Source organism: Nannobrachium achirus (assembly GCF_963921795.1).
Source record: "Nannobrachium achirus genome assembly, chromosome: 21".
Lineage (NCBI taxonomy): Eukaryota > Metazoa > Chordata > Actinopteri > Myctophiformes > Myctophidae > Nannobrachium > Nannobrachium achirus.
In genome coordinates this window covers 58710509-58735243 of record NC_137828.1, presented here as the reverse complement: position 1 = coordinate 58735243, position 24735 = coordinate 58710509, and the positions used below count along the sequence as shown (strand labels likewise).

The 24735-nt window shown below is 42.7% G+C and overlaps 1 protein-coding gene across 1 annotated transcript in view; it reads right to left on the bottom strand.

Annotated features, from left to right (window-relative positions):
- Positions 1–23142: 23142 nt before the first annotated feature.
- dipk1c (divergent protein kinase domain 1C) overlaps positions 23143–24735 on the bottom strand; it is a gene marked incomplete at both ends in the record, with an annotated part of 82162 nt that continues 80569 nt past the window's right edge. The window contains one exon of the mRNA XM_080751851.1: positions 23143–23355. Within this exon, the coding sequence (XP_080607977.1) occupies positions 23143–23355 (213 nt within the window). The remainder of the gene's footprint in view (positions 23356–24735) is intronic.

Sequence of the window (24735 nt, the reverse complement as noted above, 5' to 3'; positions counted from 1 at the left end):
TATGTACTGAAACTAAATACCACCAACCTGGTTGTGTGGCAATAAAAGTAACTTGAACTTGAACTTGAGTCAGGCGTCGCCACAAATAAACACAAGGTAACAGTTGTCGACATGGCCATAAGATCAGCGACACGTTAGATTGCTTGCTTGCTGGAGATTTGGGCAGACGCTGACATCCAAACGCAATTAGACAATACCCACAAAAATGCAGACATATTTTCGGTAATCAGTGAGTATATGCGTGTCACGTGTGCGTGGATTTAACAGAACAATAGAACAATGCCGTGCTAAAGTCAAGTGGCTCAAACTACACTATCATAAAGTTAAGGATGCCCTGCTAAAAACTGGCAGCTCCACAGATGAAAAAGATACATTTATTTATTTAACCCTGACATCCTATGATCCTAGACCTAGAATCACAACCCATCACCCGTCCAATAAATCCGAGTCCGTCAACACCGCCAACTTCTTCATCATCATCATCATCATCAGCAGCAGTAGCATCTCCGACTCCACTCTCAGTCTCCAGCCGAAGACAGCACGGGCACGTCCCGTTTTGGTGTCGTAGCGTGTACCAACGCTTTTTCGCCTCGTTTCTTTTTCTTTGAGGAAGCCACTGATTTGCACTCACTACTGTAGCAAACTTGTTCTAATATAATGTGCAGTGCATGCAGCGAGCAGCATGCCTGCTTGACGTGCTTGTTACCCTTAATGTGAATATTAAGTCACACTGTGGATTGTGAAAGCGTTTCAATTGTAGGCTACGTTGATTATTAAATAATAAAAATAATAACGTGCGCTGCGCTGGAAGTCTGACACAGTGACTCGCTCATCATTCTGCAAGTTTCTGCGCCTGGAAAATAGCAGATCTACAAGCTCACAACGCGTCGCGGATGCGAGGCATTGTGAGCTTGTAGATCAGCGAACGTCACTCGACACCATACAGGTCTACTATACAAGCCTATGCAAATAGGCTTGTTTCTTTGTTAAACAGTTGTCGAGGTGTGAACTTCGGGGGGTGCGAGACCCCGGCTCAGAAAAGGTTTGGTCGTCGGGGACCACTGCAACACTGTTCCATACTGCGCTGTCGCGCGTCATTGGATTGTTACATCAACTTTCGTGCCTGAATTTCTTGGCGACCAGAATCAGCAATGTCGCATAGTTGATGACGTCTGTATTCACCGGCGAAGCACTATGTGCATACCGCCACCTATAGGATCGGGATGTATAGTGCTAGTGGTCTCCAGGGAAGCCAGAATCTCTGCCAATGTGAATGCTGGCCAGCGTGAACCAGCAACCGTTTTCAGAAACAGTTCTAATCAAACGGATTGCAGTGTGAATCCGCCCTTACTGGTAGTAAGGAGTATAAGGATCAGATGGTAGATCAGTGTAACCATCATGACATTTCACTTGATGATTAATTTAATTGTCATACAAATAGGCCTAATTGCACAACAATTTAATTATGGGCTCACTATTATTTTCATTATTTATTTACCAAGTTCCGCCACGACAGTACAAAGGCAGGGCCCTTAGCCAGTGAGGTGAAATTGAGGTGCGGAAAAACATCTGGGAGTGGTGGTAGCTGGAGTATTGGTTGAGCTTCACATGACAGTTAGGCACGCTGCAGAGTATAGTCACGAGCGAGCCCAAACTGTTTCGTAGGAACAGTATTTCTGGTTGTGGGCTCGCCTGAAAGGCGAGCACACTTTAGATATTCTCATTATTTATATGCTAGGCAGGCAGTCAGTCAGTGCAAGTTCTCCTCAAAACGTGGGCACCTTTCTACTCCTACATACTTAGACAGAAAATGAAAATAAAAACATCAATGTGTTCAGCTTACTGCGTGCTATTGCTTTTTACAGCAATCGGCCAAATGGTGGTGCTGTAGGAAGCCTTCGAAAGTGCAAACTTTGAACAGGTATAGCTCATGCTCTGTTTGACGTACAGCCATTAAACCTGGACACACATATGCGTCTCCTCATGCTGAACAACTTTGACACTCTGTCTTTTGACCTCTGACCTTTAGATCTCCCGCCATTTTGAATTATATGAAAAACAGTAAAAATCTATCTCCTCCTGGGAAACATTGAACAATATTTTCTAGTTCTCTGTTTCAACTGTCTAGTGGTTTTACAGGTATATGCCAGACCACAAAGGCATCTGATCATATTCACTACTTCGGTGGAAACGCAGGTAATTTAATCTTGAACTTCTTGCCAGTATGAGGGTGATTAAAAAATGTGGTCTTCTGTGTATTACCACACTGGGCACAATTGCCGCAAGGATAACTCCCCTTTGGGAGCGGACTCAAAAAGGTCTGGAAGTCCGAATGGACAAGCTGGTCTCTCAGATTATTTCCCGTTTTAAAGGAGAACAGAGGGGGATACTTGAACAGTGAAGTTAATTCAGGGTCAGAGGTTAAAATACTCCAATGTTTTTTTCCTCGTCAGATCGCCTCCTACATGTTTTGTTACCCATGCACCTGCTAGAGAGGAACTGGGTGTGCGAAAACCTTCTCTTCATAAACACCTTCATATTAAAATTGTGTTCCGAGTTGGAGTTATTTGAAAGAGTTGATCATGTCAGTGTTAACCAACTCCCAATGGTTAAGTGTTTGGAGTTATTTTAAATAGTTGATTGCAATCAGAGTTACCCAACTCCGCCAGGAGAATCAATTTTAACACTTTCTGATTTAATAATTTAAATTGATGAAGAGAAAAGACAAGGGGGACATTTTCTTCAATGTGTGTTCATATAATGTTAAGTGCAGACTTGTTGAGATAATTGTAGATGTGTGCTGCAAACTAACTGCAGTATGTAACAGACCTGCAGGGAAGCTTTTGTGTTTAGACATGTGTTGTCCCTTAAACTTTTATTTTGAAGGGCTTTTAATTTGAAGGGCTGTCTACACAGTATGTATTGTACAATAGGTTACTTCTTTTCCTAGACTTCACTGTTGTGTTTTATTCTTGTTTTATAACAACCCGTTATGCTCTAGTATCAGTGAGATGGCAACTACATTTTCTTCAGTGTTCCTTTACAGCAGGGGTGGGCAACTTTGATGATGGCGAGGGCCACTATATTTCCACCTTCACTCCAGAGGGCCACATTGGATATTGCTACATCCTACTTTGTCATTCTAGTATCTCATACAAACAAAAACGCATCGCGCTGCGATGCGTTTTGAGTTTGTAGATCAGCTATGTTTTTGCTTCTTTTGAATTGGAATCCTGAATAATCTTTTGTTATTTTTTAATTGGAATTCATTTCAAACACATTTAATTATATACTCATGTTAACTTTATGAACTTAAATACAAATACTTTGGACATAAAAAAATACATTTTAATACTACTATACTAGTCATTAAGCTACTAATATAGACAGAAGGAATTAAAGCAGGTCATGTTTGGAATTGTAACAGCTGAAATCAATAATATATCAGTTATCCGGTATTAACCTGAGGGCCGCATTAAGTGCAGGTGGGGGCCGCATGTGGCCCCCGGGCCGCCAGTTGCCCATGTATGCTTTACAGTTTTCTTTGTGGCTGTGTTAACTGAATACATGATCCTTGCGATGGGTTACGCTCACAAAGAACCAACATTATTACACTCTGCCAAGGCATCTAGCTCTCTAGCATACTGTAGTTGGTATCGCGTGTTCATTTGCAAAGTGTGATGTACGTACTGCAGAGAGTGTGGCACACAGATTATTCTTATCTAATGTTCCGTTTCCTTATCTACCTAGTCATGCTGCAGTTTGGAAGAGCATGATGCAACAAGAAGAATCTGTACCTGTAGCTCCTTGCTGTTGGGCAAACTAAAATTTTGAGTATGTCATGACATCACAGGCCTTCTCTCATTTTGGCACAGTGGCTCCCCGGCTATAAGAACTTTTCAAAGCACATTTTTGAGCAATGGCCATCTGATGCTTTTTAGCCAGTGATTTTGTTATGTTTTTTAATAATCTTAAGATCTTGTATTTAGCCTCAAAAAGCAAAGATGATGCTTAAGTGATGCTGATGGACTGGGAGATTATGGCCAAAATAAATGTTTTAAACCAGGGGTCTTCAACAGGGGGTCCGGGACCCCTAGGGGGTCCTCAGAGTTACTACAGGGGGGCCGCCAAATCTCTGTGTGATAGGATCATTATTTTAAATGAACAACTTGAACCCTCGCATCCCTATTCTGAGGAGAACTTTTGCCAAAAATATTTTTGGCAGACCAAGTACAGAGTGAAAGGTCATATTTATTAAGTATCGACGATTTAAGTGGTTAAATGTCTAAAAAAAAAAAAAAACACATTAACACGAATCCAACATATACTGATAACAGTGCTGTCAAACAAGTCAATGAAAATCTGCAACATAATTTTATACAATAGGCCTATATAATGGGGTCTTTATCTCTCTCTCAGCTAAGGGGTCCTTGGCCTGAAAACTTTGAAGACCCCTGTTTTAAACTGTTGTAAAGTGTTTGTCTAAAGGTGGTTGCACACTGCTGCGTTTTTCGGGCCGAATATCGGGGTGAATTTCGGAGCGGGTGAATAAAAAAATCAACCTCACGTTATGTCAGTCACGTTTGCACACTGCCGCCGTTTCGCGCACCACTCTGTCCCTTGCTCTCTCTATCTCTCTCTCTCTCCTTGCCCTGAAAAACGCATTTCGCAACGAAAAACACAGCAGTGTGCAACCAGCTTAACTCTGGTAAAGAGTAAAACTCCAAAGAGTGCACAAAGACAACCAGTAATCCTATGTCAAATTACCCATGTGTCGCGGATAGGGTTCAGATTTGCTTGTCGCAAATTCTGGAGCATTTTAGTAAGAGGGCAGATTGGAGAGCTTCTGACGGACAAGCGTTGCTTTCTGCATGCACTTCAGCTTTTTTTTAATGTTATATTTATTAAGCTTAGGCATCTTACAGAGCATGGCATGTTTACAAATACCGGTACATAAGCTTACATATGTTTTTATATTTTCTCGCACATTCATGCACCACATTTTTTTTACAATTCACCAACACTGGGAACCGGCCTTTCACATTATCTATACCCGCAAGGGCCTATCTTGGGCATACAGTAGGAGCTATCATGACCCTTGCAGGTCCATTTGCTTCCATTTGTACACTGTCAGAGTTACACACCTGTATGGGGACATTTGGAACCCACTCAAGGACACTTTGAGACCCACTGGTGTAGCAGTGTGTTTCCAGTGAGCCGACATGCACAATAGCAGCACCCTGACTCTGTTTGACCAGAATGGAACAGACCCTTGATTAGTATCATCAGAAACACCTGAAAAGGAAGTCGAAAGACACCTGGAAGTAGAACACAATGGCGTATGTGCATATACCCTATTGGACACAGGTTCTTTTTTCCATTTCCTGAAAAGTAACGGGTTTGGACACAGCCAGCGCCTTTATACAGTCTGATGGTAGCCAGGTAGAAGCTGTCCAAAGATCTAGTGCTTGGTTTTTGAGACGATCCACTTCTTTTAGATCTGCTAATTGTGGCGCAAAATAAGCACAAAGCGTTGGCTCATGTTTACACATAACCACAACCAGCATTTCTCATCTCTATTATGTTTTTGAACAAATATGGCTATAGTCCTCCGTTATGACATATTATAGGAGGCCCAACAGCCTGGGGGTGACATGTTCTGTGGGTGTTATTGATGTTATTTTACAATAACTCTGCATGGTATTATCATATTATTGATGATATTTTACAATAACTGCATGGTATTATCATATTATGGATGTTATTTTACAATAACTCTGCATAGACAGTACTGAATGAACTTAGTTATTGTCCGTGTCCACCACAGGGTATTATCATTCCTGACATTAGGGTGGAACTCTGTGTCCAATGGGAGAACAGCTTGAAGGTTCTGGGTTTGCTCAACGGTACTTCTGGCAGGAAGCAGGAGTCTGCCCGAGGCACACGCCGTAACTATGACTTCATTTCCTGTTGTTGTCTTTGATAAAATGACAATAAGTATAGAGCCAACTGTGTGCGTGTGTGCGTTTGTGTGTGTGTGTGTGTGTGTGTGTGTGTGTGTGTGTGTGCGCGTGCGTGCATGCGTGGGTACGTGCGTGTGTGCGCGCATGCGTATGTAGTATATTTTGAGACAAATTAGACTGAAAATGAGTGAGCGAATCTGTGAATATTTCTAAGTCTTTTCTGGAGAAGACGTTGTTGAGAAAACTCAGAGAAGACAGGCAGTGGAGGTTCTTGTAGATTTATTGAAGAATATGAGTTCCCAGGATGGAGCCCTTTGGCCCAAGCAGCCTTTCGGCTTGACTTGAATTTGCTCATTATGACAACATTTTAAGACATCTTTTATACCATTCATGCATAGAAGAACAGAGGCGGTCACTAAAGGCTCGCTGGAGGAGTTCCTCTCAGACAACCTAAATAGATCAAACGTTTTCTTCATCAACATACTCCATTGTCTTAAGAAAGCCTTGCATAGTAAGTAAGTTTACCAAACAGTGGGCACTATTAAACAACAAAAGAGGTGTTACCAATGAATATCAGCTTGGTTCTGGTAGACTCACTGTCTCCATAGCAGACAGTGACAACATACAAGGAAATATGGGGTTATTAATATTGCCAGATTCACATCACGTGCGTGTCTCTTATCTGATGGCAGTAGGAGCTCAGCTTCCTGCCTCTATCAATCTCACTCAGACTGGAATGCAGCAAGGGATTCTGGCCAACACAAAGATTAGATGATCACACACGCACGCACGCACGCACGCACGCACGCACGCACGCACGCACGCACGCACGCACGCACGCACGCACGCACGCACGCACACACACACACACACACACACACACACACACACACACACACACACACACACACACACACACACACACACACACCATTCCACTGTTAAATCCTCAGTGTTCATTTAATTAATAATTAAGAATTACTGTCCCATAAGGGTCCATTTGGACCCCTAGCGGTCCCCGGTCCTGACTTAAAAGCTTCTTTTATACTTCATTTATATGATGATGTTAAATCTATAAGGAATTTTTGGGAGCTTGTAGATCTGCTATTTAAAAACAAACCACATCTTGAAAGATCTTTGTAAATTTGGATATGTTTTGAAACATTTTAACACAAATTGAACGGGGGTCCCTGCACAAACATATTTCCAGATGGGAGTCATGCGGCCAATTGTCAATGCAGGGTTCCTTGACATGAACACGTTTGGGAACACCTAGGTGTACTGTGTACATTATGTGAGACTATTTTGTATCTTGAGTCGACAGTTACATCATCTGCATCATTAAGTTCTCCGCTGCATTTCAATGCAAATGCTTTTTTCTATGTGAGTGTCAGTGAACACAGCTTATTGCGACCATAGGTCGCTACTTATGAAAGCCTCCAGCTCCTGTCTGTCACTCTTCTGACATCACAATGACATCACAATATGGCTTACCTGTTCTGACATCACCTCATCCCTGCTCAGCAAGGATATAGCTGACCTGTGCTGACATCACAATGATGTTGCAAATGAATTCCGTCGGTTTTATGCCCATGTATGGAGATCCATGAAGTCATCAATATTAAGCCCATGTGCGTCACAGTGTGGGACACCTCATCCCAGCCCATTTGGGAAAATATGGCCACATTTTGGCCACAGTTTGTCCAACTTAAAAAATCGAACCTCGGTTCGAAGTGAAGCGGTGAATTTTTATTATATGTGTTCTAGAGCTATGAAATCGGTGTTCTAGATCTATACATTCTGTGTTCTAGATCTATACCTTCTATGTGCTTTAGTTCTATATTTTTAGATTCTATGTGTTCTGAATGAATGAATGATTTTGTCTGGAGAGCCAAATTGTCATGTGAAGCTTGACCAATCCTCAATTCTTCATTCTGGACTGGACATGCACGGGACATGCACGGGACAGACAAAGCAATACCTTGGAAGCGGTTTTCACCGCTTCAACAACCAACCGCAACGCAAGTCACACTTGCAAATGAATTCCGTCCTTGCCCCTTTTATGCCCATATAGGCTATGGAGATCCCTGATGTCATCAATATTAAGCCCATATCTGGGAATTCCCATACAGTATATGGACATATTGTATCAGTTTCATGTGGTCTATGGCATCAAACATCTATTGTCAGACATCAGTCATCTCCATATTTGGGAAAATATGGCTACATTTTGGGCAACTTAAACAACCAACAAGGACTGTGCATTTGTTTGGTCAAAGTTGATCCCAGTCTTTAAAAGACAAAGAAGTGGCCGCACACACTGTAGCCAAAGTGCCAATGGCTAACATCATGTCCCTTCAGTTCATATTTTTAACCGTCTATGTACTGTACAGTTTTATTTTACGGTCTACTGTAATTGTTTTACAGTCTTTGTACTATTGTTTTACAGTCTGATCTGTATAGTTTTGTTTTGTTAACAGTCTTTATGCTGTACTATTGTGTTACAGTCTATGTACTGTACAGGGCCGGCTCCTGGCATAAGCAACATAAGCGGCCACTTAGGGCCACAACCAATAAGGGGGCCACATCACAGGAAGAAGATATTTTTTAAACATATTTTTACATTATGTCATGTATCCCCTATCCAAAAACTAGCGTTATTATTTTAATATGCACTCCCCTTCCTCCTTCCTCATAATCCCAAACGCCTGTACTTGATTCATGAGCAAGTCGATATGCCTCCAAAAAGAACATTTCGATCTGGTGCTACAGATTATTTTAGGAGGCCCCTCACTAACGGATGCGCGCGTACGCGCATCCGTTAGTGAGGGGCCACCTAAAATAATCTTGCATAGGGCCACTTGAGTCCTAGAACCGGCACTGTGTACTGTACTGGACGGTGTGCTGTCTTGCTCTTCACTGTAGAAAGGCGTGTCTCAAATTCAAAACAACATTGATCATCCTTCATCATTTCGATGAGTCATGACTTTCTCCACTCCAACGGAATGCTGACATCATCGCATGGTTCTGTGACATCATTTAGACTCTGCCCTTGTTTTGTTGGTGTAAAACAACACGCAAGGTCAATGGGAAGGTGTGTGTGAGTGTACAGTGTGTGTGTGTGTGTGTGTGTGTGTGTGTGTGTGTGTGTGTGTGTGTGTGTGTGTGTGTCAGTGTGTGTGTGTGTGTGTGTGTGTGTGTGTGTGTGTGTGTGTGTGTGTGTGTGTGTGTGTGTGTGTGTGTGTGTGTCTCATGGCTGCCGCTTCTTATCACCTGACAGGTGGGAGTTTCCCTGATAGGACGTAGCGCGTGGAAGGAACACGTTATTCCAACCAGTTCCTTTCCCCCCCATCAGGCGCTGCGGGTGACAAGGGGGGGCACTATACTAGAGACCAGGATAATTAAGCCTTTTATTGTATGCAACCATTAATGTATTAACCACTTTCAACGTTGCATCCCAATTTTGGGAATGTCATTATATAGGCAAATATTTTCAAACATTTTCTCTTTTCAACCCCGAACAAATACCGAAAATAGTTGATCTACAAGCTCTCAACGCGTGACCAAGTGACGCATTGAGAGCTTGTTTCGCTATTCTAGAAAAGTGGTGACCTCTTCTTTTTTTGCGACCCGCTATTTCTTTCTGAAATTACGCCACTGACGCAACTCAAAGTGTTTCCCGTGGAATGGGACCGTGACTCCAGCACAGCAGCGGGTCACATCTGAGCCTTCAGAGATGAAAGGCAGAACATTTGGGCCTCCTAATGAGCAACACGGCTGACCTTTAACCCCTGGAGGTCTGGAAACCCGACTCCGACCCCTACAGCCACACATTAGACCCCACGTCAAACAGCTTCCCGGGGCTACCGTAACGCTACACCCAACAAGTTAGTTTGACCTCTGAACCCTAAGCACTGCCGGGAAGTAACTGAGTAGATTTACTCCAGTACAAGTACTGCACTTTCAAAGTACTCATTTTAGGTCCTTTAATTGAGTGTTTACATTTTTCCAGTACTTTGTTCTGCAAATATTTAGCTTTTTAATCCACTACAATTGTTTGGAAACTTGAGTTACAAGTTCATTTGTAGAAATGTATTGTTTAAAAAAAAGCAAATCTACAAGCTCAGCTTGTAGATCTGTTTTTGAATCTGTTTTTGTAATAAAATATTTAAATATCTTCTAGTGGTATATGTGCATGCTAGTGGTACTTTAAGTACATTTTGATGCCAGTACTCTTGTACCTTTACTCAAGTAGAATTTTGAATACAGTACAGGGTATTTCTATTGTGGTATTGCTACTTTTACTTAACAAATCTGAGTACTTGACCCCTAAGGTCCCATGTCCCCTGCAGTGATCTGCTGGACAGATCTTCTCTGCTTCCCAGAGGACTGTGGGAAGTCCGCTGACCGCAAACACGAGGTGACCGCAATCAATGCCTTTGATACTGTAGCTCCTACTTTCATGTCTTCAAAGGGACATATCGTCAGTGAGCTGTCAGGTGTCCCGCACCTTGTTGAGAGCTAATACTTGCAGATTCAAATGGGAGCAGACTTCTTTACAAATATGAGCAATGAACCAGTAAAACATGCTACAATACATGGGCTGTAGGTCACAGACGGGGAAAAAGTACTACATAATTTTTTTTCATGACATTTCTTAGCTTTGGGGGGAATGTTTTTTTTTTTTTTTTTTGGAAACCAAAAATTAAGGGACCCAAAATCATGTGTCCGCGACCCACAAATGGGTCCCGAGACTCCCGACCCATATGTCTCGGACCTCATTACATTCCTAGGAAGGGAAATGTACATTATGTGTACAAATAAGCTTGTAGATCTGCTATTTTGTAAATTTTACTATATTTATGTTAATTATTTAAATGTATTGACCAGGAATATCTACCGATGTTTCTGGTTGACAGTACACATTTCACTCATGTTTTGTTTCATCTCACTCATGTCACATTGTCTGCTGACCTCACTCAGCAACGAAATAAAAATAAAATAAACAAAAATAAAAATAAAACAATTCACAGGAGGCAAGCAGTGATCACTCCATGATGTGCACTGCAATGTAGTTTCAAATGCACTACATTGCAGGCGCTTTTTGAGAGTAAAAAACTAAAAAAGAAGAAGAACACATGTGTGACATGTATGATCTGGGCAGATTGCCCCAGGAAATGTGCCAATCTCAACCCAAAACAACGGTATATGGCTTACTTTGACTCAGGTCCCGGAGTACTTTGTCCACGACCACTGGAAATAGCAAGTAATGGAAAATCCCGATCATACCTCCATACATGTGTGACTTTGAACAGTTTGAAGCACCAGACACTTATGCTCTTTGTAAAGGACACCGTGTGGCTGATTGTGATTGGCTGCAATCAGGTGGAGCAGCTGCTCTGATTAGAAACAGGAAAATCCATTTGTACCGGAGACTCACACATCTCATCTTTCATGTGAAGTGTATTTCAATATGCTCTGTGTGTGTGTGTGTGTGTGTGTGTGTGTGTGTGTGTGTGTGTGTGTGTGTGTGTGTGTGTGTGTGTGTGTGTGTGTGTGTGTGTGTGTGCGTGCGTGTGTGCGTGCGTGTATGCGTGTTTGTACGCGTGTACATGAGCAACTACTCAACAGCATTTTTACAAGCTGCACATTCACTGCCATGTTACAATGTGTTTATATCGTCACAAATGTATTGACGTAAGCAATCTGCAAACCCATTTGGTTCTGCTATCATCTCCTTTGTCCTTTTAGAATCGGTCTTGTATTGAAAGGTTAGGGCGTGAGAGACACATTGTCCAAAAAGACGAACAAAAAAACAATCCCTGTTTTAAAAGAGGAAAAGTAAAGCTGCAATTCTGGACTCTATCTGTCTGTCTGTTTCTGTTCAGTTCATGCAGAGGTTCGAGGTGGTCTCCCCTCCCTACTCTTCCATTTAGACAGGCCTATAGACCCTGATGTCAGGTAAGACACCTATCGGTTGACAAATAGTACTGCCTGAAGCTTATACGCTCAATATTTCCCCTTGCCAAGCAAGGATTCCCTCTTCTATGAGCGGTAGACATTCGGTTTCCCATGTGGTATTCCAGTAGAAGCCGTTCACTCGTGTCGTCCTCGTCTCGGACGACAAAGCAGACGAGGACGGAGAGTGAGCGGGAGCTGGCGAGGGAGCGGGAGCTGGCGAGTGAGGACGGGCTGTGAGGAAGACGAACGGACGGGAAGACATTCACCCCCACTGCGTCTCACACAGTTACTGAGGTTAAGGTTAGGGTTTGGGGTAGGCATAGTTTTACTGAGGTTAAGGTTAGGGTTTGGGTTAGGGTTAGGCATAGTTTTACTGAGGTTAAGGTTAGGGTTTGGGTTAGGGTTAGGCATAGTTTTACTGAGGTTAAGGTTAGGGTTTGGGGTAGGGTTAGGTGGTCGTTAGAATCCACGTTGTCAAAGAAAAAAGCACAAAAAAAGTGGGCTTCCACGTTGTCAAAGATAAAGGCAAAAAATAAAGTAGGCTTTGTTAGCCAGGTTTCGCTTGCACTGTCTGTAGGGCAGCATGGCTATAGATCACTATGGCCGGGGTTCGCTTCCCATCCAAGGAGCTGAATATTCGAGTCAGCATGTGTTGGCGCATACGCACAACACGCGTCCGTCGTCCGTAAAGCCGCATGGACGAGGACGAGGAGAAAGAGCGGCTGCCTCTCTGGTATTCACAGACTGTGAGCGGTGGTCACGCCACTCCTTAAAAACTAATTTCTAGCCGATCCCGAGTATACTCGTGAAATATACTCAAGTATTTAGAGTGCCGATCCCGAGTATACTCGCGTAAAATACTGTATATAGAGTAACGCTGGCGTTCTTACCCTAGGGTCCGTTGGAAACGATTGGCACGATTGGACTCGCCGATTCATCGTCATCACGGAGGCACGTGCACAAAATAGTAATCCCTTAACATGGAGGCCGACGGCCGATCTCATCTTTAATGTCCATTATCTCCAAAAAACACTTTAGAAGCCAAGGATGGCATTAGATTCTCGCAAAAAAAACACATGTTGAAAGGCAACGGTCGGCCATTACACAACCGCATGTGGATGACGATCGCTTCCGGTGAATGACGTCAAACCGGAAGTGTTTACGCAATGGCCTTCTGGCCTTCAAAATAAGAGAACGGTCGCGGATGAAGCCTGCGAGAGGCACGCTGGACATTTTAACCCGTTAATTTCTGGAGCACTAAATGGGTTAAGCTACGTCCAAACCTGAAGCTATTTCTTCTATTCTAGTCGCTTCTATCGCTTCTCTTTGGTCGCGCAGGTCCGTGTTGTTAAAAAATCATGTCCCGTTGGAATCAAGGCGAAACACCTGGAAAAAAGGAAGTCCCAACACCAAACACCAAAAACATTTCTGTGTCTCCGGACAACATCAACGCTGATTGGCTGTCAGGATGCGATGGGTGGAGTGGTGGTGAAGCCAAGGTCGCTTTGGATCTTTCCAAGTGGGGCGAAGATACGAGGCGACCGTTCGCGCCGTTCGTGCCGCCCCGTTCGGATCGTCTCGTGCCGCGCACGTTGTCTCGTCTTTGCATTCACTTTTTATACGTAATCGTGCTGCTCGAACCATCCAGGTTTGAACCCAGCTTAAGAGTCACTTTATCCGTATATGTGGCTATGCGACTATGTCTTTATCATGAACTGCAATACCGCTGGTGACCAGTGCCATGCAGGCCTGGGTGACCAAGGGCCGCTGTTGAGCAGGCCAGGCACACTCTCTCTCTCTCTCTCTCTCTCTCAAACACACACACACACGCACGCACGCACGCACGCACGCACGCACACACACACACACACACACACACACACACACACACACACACACACACACACACACACTGCTCACATCCACCACTGCTCATAGCCTACTTTATGGGTTTGATTTTCTTTTCACTATTTTGAAAAACATTTTTGAATACTTCAAATAGCCGATCTACATCGACACGTCATTTGAACTATTTAAAAATGTTATTCAAAATAGTAAAAAAAAAACGGCAAAGAAGTTTAGGGGTTTAGGGTTTAGCATGGACGAAAAATAGGACCCACTGTCACTGTGTTCCCTTAAAAAAAACGTTCTTTTATGAGGACAGGAAAATTGTCCTGCAATGTCTACTATTCTCACACATGCACGCATGGCTCCTGGCTGAGAGAGAGGCTTGCATCCAATCAGATACTGATCACTTCCAGACCTGCTGTGTGAGGTCTGGACCTCCATTAGCAGATACCTAAGCAGATCATCTAATCGCCCGGGGGTCCACCAATAGGACACTTTGACTTTGCATTTGGAAAGGAACGGGAATAATTTCTGGTAATTGCTTTTACAGCTTTAGCCAGCTGATGGCTCCCCAGATGTCTCAGATACGGACATCTGTGTGTGTTTTTTTGTGTGTGTGTTTTTTTTTTCTTTCTTTTTTTGTTGGTGTGACCCAATTCACACTCATCACAAACCATCCACGAGGTCATCTCTGCGACTGGTGAGTGCGACACTTTGCCGACACACACGCACGCACGCACGCACGCACACACACTCACACACACACAGATTAAAAAAATAGGAAAAATGTTTTAATCTGCAGGTCTATCTATGTACAGATCACTTCAACAGATCTGTCTCCCTCCCTGTCCTTTACATTATGACTTTTCACTTTCATTTCCACCTCCCCTCGCCCCCTCTCTCTCTCTCTCTCTCTCTCTCTCTGCATTATGTTATAGGTGACCTTTACTGTACTTATCTCTCTTTGCAGCCTGCCGTTCGTGATGTTTCAAAGATGTGTCCAATTTCCTGACATCTGGTGCAGTTGTACCTCTCCTCTCCTCTCCTCTCCTCTCCTCTCCTCAGCCTATAACTACAAATAACTAGCACTCCAGCTCTCAAATCCTTACACTGGCTCCCTCTGTGTCAAAGAAATTATTTCAAAATAATTGTCTATTAAAGCCTTGAGTGGTTTAGGGCCAAAATACATCTTTATGCACCACATTATCTGGAACAAACAACTCCCAGAAAACTGCAGGTCTGCTGCCAGCGCAAAACGTATTCATTTTAAATCACAACCATTATAATGAATTGCATTTTTATAGCGCTTTTCCAAGTGCTCAAAGCGCTTTACAATGGTTCATCATTGGGAAGTGAAGCTTATGATTTAAGATTATGTTTCTTCTCCTTCTTCTTCTTTTGCAATTTTCCATCTGTGCTTTTTCCATCCTTTGTTTGGTTTCCATGGCGATTGCTCAGGGTTTCAGGTGACGGTTCCACATCAGCTACAATATCTATGAGTACTGGACTAGAATGTATGCCTTTTATCTTTGTCTGTCTCTCTCTCTCTCTCTCTCTCTCTCTCTCTCTGTCTGTCTGTCTGTCTGTCTGTCTGTCTCTCTCCATTCAGAGCTATATAAGTTCATTGCTCAGATCAGAGTGTGAAATTACTTTCTAACGTACAGATGCCTGTTTTGTTTTCTCTCTAGTCTCTACAGTATTTGCAGTCCCCCTGTCAGTGATATACTGTAAGATGCAACCAAGCAGGGTTTGACTTGAAAAAGGGGGATGGGGGCTTTTTTTATCCACTTAAAACAACACTATGTAACGTTTTTGTGTTGATAAAATGTTATTTTGACCAATCTGTTTGGTAACATCTGCAACAATCTGCAACACAAACATTCAGATCATGTGGCCCACCAGTGGGCCCCAGACCACATGTTGAAAACCAGTGTTGGAAACTTTACTGGCTTAATGTCAGTAAAGAGAGGGTTTGTTCAAAAGTGACGTTTCCTTCCACAGATAATCAGTTCCATGTGTGTGTTGGCTTCTGTAGGGGCACTTTAGAATTATCAAACAAAACCAAAACCACAATTAAACACAGATGCATTCAGAGGAACATAAACTCTGATTGTCAACTCGTCAAAACATCTTGTATTCAGCCCCACACACTGGCTTAATGAACCCAATTAACTAATGAACACCTTGTAGGTTTATCCTCTGCCCCACGCCCCCACCCCTCCTTGTTAAATATACCTTTGCTGCTACTCAAGCTTTTATCTATGGATCGTAGTGTATAATGTCTTACTGATTAAATTAGTACAATAGGCTGAGGGTTCCCAAACTGGGGGTCGCCAAATGATTTTGGGGGGTCCTCAGATAATTTGCTTAATTAATAAGTGTTTACAGGGTATATCTGCACATAAAGTGACTATTTAAGGATTTAATAATTGAATAAAAGACCATTACTATACTGTATGTCGAAGTAGCCAAACTATACTATACAAAATGTCTAACACTGGCCAAATTGTCAAATATTAATATTACTTACTTGAAACTTAATTAATATTACCTACTTGAAACAGAGCATTTTTACACTACTAACTGGAATTGCTACTTTTACTGTAAAGTAACAAATCTGAGTACTTCTTCCTCCACTGTCTAAAGCTATATGATGCTGATGGCATATACTGTAGTTAATGGGAGGTGTGGTTAACACACATACACCATCTGAAAACTGAAGAGGGGTCAACAGAATGTAATATCATAACCATATGTCCTGTGTGCTGAGCATTTCAGTGGTTTGAGGGATTTTCAGAACCATGCGGTTTGTTGCATTACTGTAGATGGAGACAGAGATTTAGTAATTACTTGTAGCACGCATGTACTGACTGTACACATAAGCACGCACAGTCGCACAAACGCACGCACGCACACACACACACACACACGCACGCACACACACGCACAGTCGCACACACACGCACGCACGCATGCACACACACGCACGCACGCACACACGCACGCACGCTATGGGGCTCCTTCAATGCCTTTAATCTCACCGAATTGCGCAGCACCGTGTACCATTACGCGTGAACGCGTGACCAAGTACGCGTTCACACATGCACGCGTGAACGCGTACACGCGTAACCACTTTAAGTCAATGGGAAACTACATGACGCAACCACATGTTCAGTCACGCTCGGGGGTATGAGGTACGCGTACGTGAGAGTTTTGGCACTCATGGAGCGTTTGATTATGGCTCCCTGCGTAGCACAGCTCACATGAGCATGTCATGTATATTTCCCATTGACTTACCATTGTAAGTCACGTGACGCGTCACATGACGCGACCAGATCAGATGCGACCAGATCAGATGCTCCAACAATGCCAGCTCTCCAATGAAAACTACGTGTGAACCTGTAAAGGTACACGTTTTCGTGTAAAGGTTATATGCTACGTTTAACTTTAATGCGAAAATGTGTACCTTTACAGGTTCACACGTAGTTTTCATTGGAGAGCTGGCATTGTTGGAGCATCTGATCTGGTCGCATCTGATCTGGTCGCGTCACGAGACGCGTCACGTGACTTACAATGGTAAGTCAATGGGAAATATACATGACATGCTCATGTGAGCTGTGCTACGCAGGGAGCCATAATCAAACGCTCCATGAGTGCCAAAACTCTCACGTACGCGTACCTCATACCCCCGAGCGTGACTGAACTTGTGGTTGCGTCATGTAGTTTCCCATTGACTTAAAGTGGTTACGCGTGTACGCGTTCACGCGTGCACGTGTCACGCGTGCACGTGTGAACGCGTACTTGGTCACGCGTTCACGCGTTCACGTGTAATGGTACGCGGTGCTGCGCAATTCGGTGAGATTAAAGGCATTGAAGGAGCCCCATACGCACGCACGCACGCACGCACGCACGCACGCACGCACGCACGCACGCACGCACGCACGCACGCACAGAACACACACGCACGCACGCACGCACGCACGCATGCACAGTGGAGACATTAAGAATTAGCACTCATCTCTTACACACGCAGGTTTAAATAAATTCAAGTTTTAAGTTGAAAAGGAACATAACACAGCTATGTATATGGAAGTGAGTTTGAGTTTTATATTGTGATTTGGTTGACATGGAGTCTAATACAAATATGACCCTGACCTCAACCATAACCCTGTCTGTGATGGAAAGATGTCAGTACAGTAATTGTGTAAATGTACTCAGTTACACCACTGATAATCTTGCACACAACAACTACAAGCAACGTAAGCGTCAGGACAATGGACACATAATCATTGTTTCACTTTCCTTGTTCCATTGTTTATTTTCCTTGTTGTTATATGTTTATTACTTGCGCCAGCAGAGTGCTGTAATGTCAGAACAGGTCAGCTATATCCATATATGGAGTCTCTCCGGACTGACTGACTGACTCACTGACGGACAGGATCTGCCGGTTAAGATAGTAAACTGCGACCTATGGTCACAACCAGTAAGACGGCCTAAGGGCGAGAAGGGCGAACAACCTGCATACATACAGACAGCAACGAACAGCACCGAGCTCAGTACTTGCGCGCTCTGCTGACGCGCATTTTATACAAAATATTTCTCTTCTCTCTCCTCTTCTACATGTTAACATACAATTGTCTTGCATCCAGTAACAATATAATCCACTGTACTGATATAGAAACAGGGAAGGATGCACCTGTTTTTACCTTCCTTTCACCCTGACTCTAGAGACCCCTAACTCACCCATATACGTTTATGTTGGGACATGTTTTGTCCACGTTGATTTGTCCTCTTGATCTCCTCATCCATCTTTAGTCAAAAACCAGAAATGATTGATGATGTGCTGTGATGATAATGATTATTTTTATGTGAATTGCAGTTAGTTGGCTGAAGCGCTGATGAGAACAGATCACTGACTCTACGATGGAAACCTCATATCCCCAAAACTGTTACTATTCAGGAAATGGAAAATAATGCATAACGTGTGTTCCAATGGAATTGATCCAATATTGTTATTTAGTCACAAGCTTTTATTGATAACCAGTTTAACTTTGACTTTAAACTTTTTCAAAAGTTGCAAACAATAGCAGATCTAGGCTACAAGCAATGTGACATGTTGTGCACTTGTAGATTGGCTTTTGTTCCTACTTTTGTGTGACACTGAAGGAGGACATTAAATAATGAAAAACAAAACATGAAACGCTGAAATATGGAGATACGTGGTTGGTTTCTGCCTTACTGCAATGAGATGTGGAATGTTCTGTTAATTATCAGCTCTCTCATTACTTCCTCGTCTCTCATTCGGGACATTGATCTCTCCAGATCGGAGAGGAAAGTCTGTCTACATCCCAGCTTGATCGAGCAGAATCATTATGTGAACTGCAATTTCATTCCAATGTTGGCAGTAAACCAACGTTTTAGTCCACTGGTCATTGTGGATGGATTCCATAATGCACTATACCAGATGGGTCTTTTGTCATTTCAAAACATGTTGGATGGATTTCATAATGCTCTATAGTAGTCACACTTAGTGTTAAGCCAAATAGTAGCAAATCACAGACATAGATATGGGGTTGGAGCCACTACTACAGTATATAAAACCTCTGTTCTCTAGACATAAACATTATTTGTTGAGACTCAAGCAGACATTTCTGCATGACTTACCTCGACTTGACTTCATTAGCGTTCAGAAACGACATCTCACCACAATATGAGACAAGAAGTCCAGAGCATAGCACTACAGTAAATGCATTCCTTAAAACACTTATTTCCAAAGCGGTCCTCTGTGAAAAAGGGGATTGTTTGTCATTACTGATGGATAAGGATTGATTGATATCAATCTAAACTTACATTTTAGTGTTATACAACACTTTCAGTTTTAAAAGTGTCAAGGTTATTTTGTTTTGATCTGATAACTAATCCATTGTGACGAGATGTCTCCACTCCAGGTCTGTACAAAGATGTTGACCAGGGAAATGATATCTCAATAAATGTCAGACTGCCCAGGACACAGGATAACAAAATGATATTGTCAAGCCATGATATCTGGCCTGGCTACTGGGCCAAACAACACGAAAACATCTGATATCCATGTTATGTTTAATTGTCCAATCAGAATGTGACTAATGTATTCTGTAACTCCATATATCTGTGAAATCATTATGCTTTGGACTCGGAGAGCTACGATGGGTGATTTTGCTCTACTGTACTTGCTGTACTTGCTACAATTTGAACTCTGAACTCTACTTTCAATACATCTAATAGAAAAACGGACTTGTACACTGTGTGGGCTCCTTTTATTGTGTGAGACTCTAACTGTGATTTTATTCTGTGGAGTGAAGCTGAGTCTTCTTGTGAAAGGATAACATTCTGAAGGAATACAAATATGGGAATTAAACCAAAATCCCATCAATTACAAAACAGGAAAAAGCCTACCACAAACTGATGCCACAACATTGTCCAGAATTTCATCACAGATGCAGCATTAAGAGTTTAATTTCTTGGAACAAAGGACACTAATTGGAAACACTAACACTATGTGTTGTCATGGTTTATCTTTACAAATTACAAAAACAATTGTTGTGTGTGTGTGTGTGTGTGTGTGTGTGTGTGTGTGTGTGTGTGTGTGTGCGTGCGTGCGTGCGTGCGTGCGTGCGTGCGTGCGTGCGTGCGTGCGTGCGTGCGTGCGTGTTTGTTTGTGTGTGTGCGAGTGCATGCGTGCAGTAGTAGTAGTATAGTTATTGTTCTCACTTATTGTGTTATATGGTCTGTCTGTCTGTCTGTCTGTCTGTCTGTCTGTCTGTTTGTGGCATTGTGTAAGAATTGCAGGAGTTAAAGTACCAGTTTTAGTGCTACCATAATGTAAACAACTGCAGTGTGAAAATACATTTTTATTATTAATACATTTGCCTCCTGTGTGAACTATGCATACCTGAATATGAGGGGACAGGGTGTGTGTACTGTATTTTAAAATCATTATGGTGGTAGTTTGGAAAGCCACATATTTTTTTAGGTGATACTCAGGGAAAGAAGGTTGTGAATGCTAGTCATTTTGTGTATAATAGTTGACATTGGGTGGACACCTTGTCCAAAACTGTTACTTTACTTACTACTAGGAAAGGGCCTCTGTTCCAACGTATCCATTGTAGTTATTATTTAGTCTCAAGCTCTTGTTAATACTTTTGATTTGTTAAATCTGTATAAAACCTACACAATCATAAACATGTCCACTTTCACTTTAAACATTTTACGAAAAATAACAATCTCAGACAATCTCAGATCTACAATTTTTTTTCTCACTCTTGTTGACAAAGAAGGGCATTTCTTTATTCAATTACAATAAGAAATGTGGAGATACTAGGTTTTGTCTGGACAGCGAGGATATAGTGGTTGTATACAGTATATGTTACTAATGAATGCCTGTGGTTGAGACATAGGACAACTCACCGCCGGGTCAAATTCTTGGCAGAAGTGAGATGGAGAATATTTATTTTAAAAAATGACCTGTTTACTGCAGTTTACAGCGATTTTCCGCGGTTTCTGGCAAATGCAATCGTTTCAAATCAACCACTGTGTCAACAAGCAAACACTATCGGGAAGGGATTTGGAACCTGATCCTGAAACCCCCTGAAGTGTGTGTGTGTGTGTGTGTGTGTGTGTGTGTGTGTGTGTGTGTGTGTGGTGTGTGTGTGTGTGTGAGAGTGTGAGAGAGAGAGAGAGAGAGAGAGAGAGAGAGAGAGAGAGAGTCAAACTAACACAGACAGACAGAGAAACTGACAGACAGACAGTGAATGAGAGAGACAGTCAGAAAGAACCAAAATAGTGAGACAGAGACAGCAAGACAGAGAGACACACAGAGAGAGAGAGAGAGAGAGAGAGAGAGAGAGAGAGAGAGAGAGAGAGAGAGAGAGAGAGAGAGAGCGGAGGAGAGAGAGAGAGAGAGAGAGAGAGACACACACACACACACACACACACACACACACACACACACACACACACACACACACACACACACAGAGACAGAGAGAGAGAGAGAGAGAGAGAGAGAGAGAGAGAGAGAGAGAGAGAGAGAGAGAGAGAGAGATTGAATGTGTGAGAATGTTTCTCTTGGTCTGAGAACTTGAACCAAGTCAATCTCTTCCTATATGAGCACCAGGGTCATCCTGCTGCGCTCACACAACCACCATGTAGATTTGATTGATAAACTGTAGCTGCACTGTACAACAACACAGGAAATCACCATAGGTTTACAGTAGCATGTCTGTTTACACAAGCTCTGCTGCCTGATTATAGAAGCCCCTGTTCAGAGGGGCCTCAATCATGGGTTTTGTTCTCAGCTCTGACTCTAAATCTCCCAATTATGAGGGCTTTATTTTGTTCTCACAGTTCTGACTCTAAATCTCCCAATTATGAGGGCTTTATTTTGTTCTTGGGTTGGTTAGAGGTGGTCTCTCACATCTTCCATCGAGATTTGTATGACCCTGGTGACCTACTGGTTGGCAATGTCAAAACTTTCAAGCAGACAGATGCCACTATCTTTATTGTAGTTCGGACATCGTTGCAATCAAATCTTGCAATCAGGAGAGGGACACAATGGACACAAAATATACAGTTTGTAGCTTTAAGCACTTTTAGATTGTTTGTTTACAACTTCTTTGTGTTATTGGAGATGCTTTCTCAAGCACGTCTGTCTTTAACAACACATTCTCACAAATAGTCCTATAGTGATGAACTGGGAGGGAAAATTACACAATATACGTGACAATTAACGACAGACAGTTAACATGAAACAAAGGCAAAAAAGTACTCATATTTACATTTTACAGAAACATCTTCAGTTCTGGAGTCCAAACGTCACATCACTGGCTAATTACAAAAGTGATCATTACTTTAACTTTTACAAGCGACATTGGAGCGCGACATGGACTGGGTTCTCCACGCAGACATCCAGTCTGTTCTCTTTGGTTCCTGCATGACAGGAGCAGGCTGGCTTCCAGTTCAACTCAATATCCTCTTATGGATTCCATAGTTCAGAAGGTTTTAGAGTCCATGTGTCGTCTATATATCATCAGCCAACTTCCGAACCGTAAAAGTTGGTTCGGAACGGGAACCACAAGATCCTTGGTTCCTCTGGTTCAATCTGGTTCAATCTGGTGGCAACGCAAGCCGGTTCGCGGCCGGTTCGCAAGAACGAACCAAGGTTCCAAGAAAGTTGAACGGCACTGGTTCTTGAAAAAAAAAAAAAAAAAAGAGGCAAATCCATCCCAACTCCTCAACCGTTTGGTGTCTAAGGGTGTGAGAATGTGTTCTTTGGTTGGAACCGCCACGGGTTCATTGTTCAGAGTTTCAGGGGTTCAGGACGTGAGCCCTTTCAGAAGTTGAGGGCGGTGTGGGCGTGTCCTTTCCCTTCCCAAGCCCCTCCTCCCTGGCCTGAAGCCCCTCCCTCTTGGAGGAGGCGTGTTAGGATGTCCAGGAGGCGCTCGTGGATGTCTTTGCCCTGCCTCTCCTCTCCTCTTTCATTCGACTCCTTCTTCTTCTCCTCTCCTCCTGCAGTACACTCCTGCACCGCCCTCTGCAGCTCCACCTGGTGGTGACATACACAGTTACACCTCGGGACAATACAACGTTCTGATTGGGTGAAGGGTGTGCGTGTTATTTTGTGCCTTGTAAAGTGTTTTTACAGCCATTGTGAGAGAGGACCACAATTGAAATAAGTCTTGGGACTTAGTTGTGTTTATCCTAGAACTGTTGTAACCTGGTGGTTACATTTAATTTACACAATACATTTTAATAAGGAACAATTGACCTTTTGCAAAACCCCTCCCCCTACTGTGATGATTGGACCACACGTAGCAAAACACTTCCACCCGGCAAGTTGGCCCCTCCTCCCATTGGAACCCCTGTTATTAGTGGCCAAGGCCACGAAGTGGCAAATGGCCACTTATTGATATTGGACTTCATCATTACTATTATTATTATTATTCCGCCACTTTTTCTCTAGCGGCTAGACCGTGCAGTCGCTTTTTACGAAACTCGGCAGTATGGCAGAGGACTATGCCAAACGGCTAAAACGCGAAGCTCGCAACAATCGGCCAAAGGGTGGCACTGTAGGAAGCCTTTGAAAAATGCCAACTTTGAACTGGTGTAGCTCATGCCCTGTTTCAGGTACAGCAATGAAACCTGTATACACTTATGCGTCTCCTCATGCCGAACAACTTTTACGCTCTGACTTTTGACCTCTGACCTTTACTTCTCCCACAATTTTGAATTATATGAAAAACAGTAAAAATGTATCTCCTCCTGGGATTTTCGCGTAACGTGCACGAAACTTTTTTTACATGAACTTTGGACCAATACGGTCTGAGAAATTAGGCGGATTTTCTTTAAAGCGAAACATTATTTTTTAATAATTCACTCAATGTTGCAGTTATATGCAAATTATTCTTCTGCCTCTAAATCATACATGCAAAGTGACACGTTCATGGCATTTGGCAAATATGTAGAGGGTTAGTCCAAATATCACTGAAAGCAATCTTACTCCAATTGGCCAAAGGGGGGCGCTATACGAAGCGTTTGAAAACTCAAACTTTAAAGGGGCATAAGTCATGCCTCGTTTCGTTTGAAGACATGCAACTTGCTTACACACGTGCCTTGACTCAAGCGGAAGACATCTGTGTCTTTGTTAAGTAAGCTCCGCCCTTAGATTTTCCGCCATTTTGAGCAGTTCGTAAAACGCTTAAACTTTTATTCCAGATTTTTCGCGTCACGTGCACAGAACTTTTTTTACATGAACTTTGGACCAATATCTAAAGATCTGTCAGATCGGATTTTTTAAACATTGAAACATGCTTTTTTTAATAATTCAATCAACATTGCAAGTTTTATGCAAATTATTCTTCTGCCTCTAAAACATACATGCAAAGTAACATTTTCATGATGAACTACTGTAGAGGGTAAGTCCAAA